Consider the following 4,921-nt stretch of genomic DNA (forward strand, 5'->3'; position numbering starts at 1 on the left):
AAGAAAGTAGTAATAAGATTACATACTCCACAGTTATAACGAAAATATTTCTTTTATGCAAAGCAATTAACGAGGCAGCTCAACATAAGTGAAAGGTATCAGCTTTAGAGCAATTGTATTATACAACATAAAGAGTCAAAACGAAGTGGCACTTGAAAATAGAATCACGCTGCACATTGAAATGAATTTGTAAAACACGTAAAATTTTCTCCGACATACTGGCACATACACACGTACACAGTTGTATATATACAAAATAATATATACTCTCGCAAAAAACGCAAGCATACCCTTGAATATACACACAAGAACACACATTGCTGCATTATTAATACTGCTTTATTTCGGAGGAGTCATACTAAGAAAGCATACACATAGATACATGCACGGGAAATCTTCAACCAAATTCCAAATTATTTCCTTTATATCAGCATAGTGGAATAGCATCTGAACAAGAGCTTATAAATAAGGAAGCCACATTCATTGAAAAACAGCAGTCACGCCTAAATACGAACATAAAGCAAATTTTGATTATTGCTTCACCCAATTAACCAGCTCATTTTAATTAATTCTAATTCTCCCCCTCCCCCTCTTTCTCTCTCTCTCCCTCTCAGAGAGTGACCATTGGTTTCGTATCTACAAAGTGCTTAGCTTTATAAGCGACTCGTCAGATACAAATGGTCCGAGGCACATAATCTCTCTTCTACTGAAGGGAGCCTCCAGTCATTTGAGTCTGACGAGTCACTTACATAGCTAAGCGCTTTATAGGTGCGAAACTACTGGTCACTCCCTGACCAGCCATACGACTCAATCTTGTAAAAATGTATTACCGATCTAATGTTTTAGAGTGTACTTCTTTTTCGGATATATAAACTATTTATTTGATATTTTTACTATATTTTTCGTTTTATTTACATACGAATACATATAAACGTGTGTGTGTGTGTGTGTGTTTCATACCATCTCAACCGGCAACAAACAACATAATACTCTACTGCTACATTCACTTTGTTTCATCCAACAATGACATCAGTAGCAAATAAAGACACAATAAGAAGCTGTAAGACAGCAAACGATGACTGTACGAACTCCTGCCCGCTGATATTACAGCCATCTTCGTGACAGCAACTGGTGCAAATCCATTTGTTTTGGGTTTTATCACAGGGAATATCTTTATTCTCCTGTTTCTGGATGTGACAAGAAGCATTCACAGAACATGTTTTTATGATGGACAGCTTCTCACTGACGTCTGCAAAAATAAATAAATAAAAAAGAGTAAAAAGACAAAGAAATACAATGAAAGTACAAGAAAAATTTAATACAAATACAACATCAACTTTTCAAGACCCTTGGGCTCCAATGACTTTCAGGGTTACTCATTTCTCCAAACTAGAGGTGATCGCCTAAACAAAACAAATACTAAATTTATACAGGCATGGCTGTGTGGTAAAGAGTTTACTTCCCAATCATATGGTTTCAGGTTCAGTTACATTGCATGGCGTGACAGCTTGGATACTGCTTCTACTTAAGCCCTATGTCGACCAAAGACTGAGTAAATTTGGTAAGTGGAAACTGAAAGAAGCCCATTGTATATGTAAGAGAGAGAAAGTGTGAGTCTTTGTCTGCCCACTACCGCCTGCTTGACAACCAACGTTTTATTTACGTCCTCGTAATTTAGTGATTCGGCAAAAAGACACCTATAGGATAAGTACCAGTATTTGGAAGCTCGTCATGCAATAAAGTTTTGTGTGAAGCTAGGTGAAAACTCCACAGAAGCTTCTGAAATACTCCTGACTTTTTCACTGGCACAAGCAACTCAAAGACAGTAGAAAGGAAGTGAGAGATGATGAGAGGTGTGAGAGGGAGAAGGACACCAGAACATCGGACTGGTTGAGAAAATTAACAGTTATCTGGATGAAAACTATAGTGTGTCTATATAGACAATAAGCATACAGTTTGGAGTTACTGTGATATAAAATTATTCATAAAGATCTGTATGCGCAAAATTTATGCAAAGTTTGTACCTAGGGTGTTCATTGATGAGGATCCTAGTAACCAACAACTTGACAGAGAGGGGAGTGGAAACCATCCGTCACCCTCCTACAACTCTATGAGACTTCTGGCTGTTTCATAAGCTGAAGGAGAACCTCAAGGGTAGTGGTTTTGGAGAGGAAGGTGGCTATAACAAGAGTTCGGAACTCTGTCAATTTGGAAGACTTCTATGGGGACTCGACGAAGTGGTTGGAGTGAGCGCTACAAGTGCATTGACAGAAGATCTTATGTTAAAGGAGATTAGAGGTTTTATACTTCTTAAAATTTATGTCTCTCCTGAAAAGTCTGAAAACTTCAGAAATACAACTTGTTCAAAAATTCAAGTCTTATACATTGGTAAATACGATAATTTTAAAAAATAAAACAGTACCCAAAAGTAGATAAGAAGTAATTGCCATCAGTTCTGAGGGGACATGGGACGTACCTGAATAAGCTACAATGGTTTGGCATGTGTCCAACGCTGGTCCACATTCGTGCAGGTTTAAATCGCTCATGCAAAAGTTGTTGGTCAACTCATTGTCACATTCATAGCATTTGAGGCTGGAAACACAATCTGGAACAATAAAGAAACAAAATTAATGATTTAGCAATAACTGAATTCCACTGGCCACCCCAAGCGCCACTACTGTGTTTCAAAGAATGCCTCGTAAACATTAAGTCTTTCATCTCCCCTGTGTTCACTGGTAACTATACCTTGAAGACCAGTTTATACATTTCAGCCAAAGAGAGCACAGCAGCAACAGTGGAATTATTTTCAGAATTCATCAATGAACTTTTCCTCTTTCAGCTTGTACTTATGCCAACAAGATTCAACAGAACCACGTTGGACTTAATGTTTAGTAACCACATCCTTTCTGACCACGGTATGATTATCTGTAGTTCGAGATTCCAGCAACCAAAAGCGACACAGTACGATCTCGCTCCAGCACACTCTTTTGGCCTCATGGATCTACACAATGCTAACTGGAAGGCAATCACCTATGATCTTCTACTTGTTGACTAGTTTTTCACTCACTCACTCACTCTCTCTCTTCCTCCTCCCTCACTCCAAGCAGCATCAATACTGGCTGCTATTTGTGGACATTGTTACAAATAAATGTTCACACCACACTCCATTACGGTCCATGAGCAAAACTAAACATGGGCACCTGCATAACAGAAAAGTACTTAGGGAAATAAAAACCAAAAAAATTAACCAGCTATAACATTGCCCACTGCAACGCGCTCACTTGACAGATATTGCTTCACTGGAATCAAAGAAACATTATCATCAAAATTGCATGAAGATTATCATTGTTATTCAAAGAACACAAGAAGAAAAGTTATTTTCTGAATGAAATCACTAGATGCTGGTTATATTTGCAAAATTTCCTATCCCAATTGATTGTTTCACTTACCTCTCATATCATCACATTATTCAAGAGAATGGTGAGATTTCAAGTAACTCACTTCCTGGAAAATAACAATCTACTTATTCCCAACCAGTATAGTTTCCACAGTGGCAGGGACAACTCCTGCATCAATGACACCCTAAAGTCTCCAGGTGAGGGTTCAAATGTAAATGTCACATATCTGGAGTTCAGCTTGGGCCCTGACAAGGTAGATTACGTCCTGTTAAAGAAACTATCAAACATTTGTGTTGCAAGACAGTGTGTGAGAGAGAATCGTGATGTTGTAGGAGAGAAATGTGTCCGCATAGATGATGGTACACTTGCACGAAACAAGGCTGCAAAGAGAGAGGTTTGGAGACGCTACTATGAAAGGTTGCTCAATAAATAGAATGAATGGGAGAAAGAGTCTGCCGAATGTCGACCCAACAGAGGGACCAGCTATCCGAGTTGACAGTACCATGGTAGATAAAGTAATTAAGAGTATGAAGACAGGGAAAGCCCCCGGCCCATCAGGAACCACTGCAGACATGCTCAAAATATCTGGCAGCGTTGGCTATAGCCTAGTCACCTGTATAGTTAACCAGGTGATACACGGAGTCATACCCAATGACAGGTGTAGCAGCACCATAGTCAACTGCTACAAAGGTAAAGGTGACGCTTTAGATACAAATAATTACAGAGGCATCAAGTCGCTGGATCAGGTAATGAAAGTCATGGAGAGGGTCATAGCTCAACTGATTAGGGTGAGAGTCAGTTTAGATGAGATGCAGTTTGGGTTCGTGCCAGGGAAAAGCACCACTAATGCTATATTTCTGGTAAGACAGCTGCAGGAGAAATACCTAGCCAAAGATAAACCTCTGTACCTGGCTTTCGTTGACATGGAGAAAGCCTTTGACAGGGTCCCCCGATCCCTTATCTGGTGGTCAATGAGGAAACTAGGGATAGAAGAATGTTTAGTGAGAGCTGTGTTAGCCATGTACAGAGACGCTGTCAGTAAGGTAAGGGTTGGCAATGAGTACAGTGAAGAATTCAGGGTAGAGGTAGGGGTCCACCAAGGTTCCGTCCTCAGCCTCCACCTATTTATCATAGTCCTTCAAGCAATAACACAGGAATTCAAGACAGGATGCCCCTGGGAGCTTCTTTATGCTGATGACTTTGCGCTAATTGCTGAGTCACTATCAGAACTAGAGGAGAAGTTTCAGGTGTGGAAGCAAGGTCTAGAATTGAAGGGCCTTAGAGTCAACCTAGCTAAAACCAAAATCCTAATAAGTAGGAAGGTAGATAAAACACAAACCCCTTCAGGTAGATGGCCCTGCTCAGTATGTAGAAAAGGAGTAGGTAGTAACTCTATAAGATGTACCCGGTGCAAGCTATGGACACATAAGAGGTGCAGCAACATCAAAGGCAGGTTAACTAGCAAGTTAGTTTTTGTTTGTGGCAGATGTTCAGGTGCAATAAAGACTGCAAACAAACAGGAA

General features: G+C 39.8%; 1 protein-coding gene across 1 annotated transcript in view; it reads right to left on the reverse strand.

Moving 5' to 3' along the window:
* Positions 1-875: 875 nt before the first annotated feature.
* The window catches only part of LOC106878993 (uncharacterized), a 16,256-nt gene continuing 12,210 nt past the window's right edge, over positions 876-4,921 (reverse strand). Inside the window, exons 2-3 of the mRNA XM_014928375.2 lie at positions 2,477-2,605; positions 876-1,249 (exon numbers count right to left, since the gene is read on the reverse strand). Of these exons, the coding sequence (XP_014783861.1) occupies positions 1,014-1,249; positions 2,477-2,605 (365 nt within the window). The 3' untranslated portion in view covers positions 876-1,013. The remainder of the gene's footprint in view (positions 1,250-2,476; positions 2,606-4,921) is intronic.

The sequence above is a fragment of the Octopus bimaculoides genome, chromosome 3 (assembly GCF_001194135.2).
Source record: "Octopus bimaculoides isolate UCB-OBI-ISO-001 chromosome 3, ASM119413v2, whole genome shotgun sequence".
NCBI classification, from domain to species: Eukaryota; Metazoa; Mollusca; class Cephalopoda; order Octopoda; family Octopodidae; genus Octopus; species Octopus bimaculoides.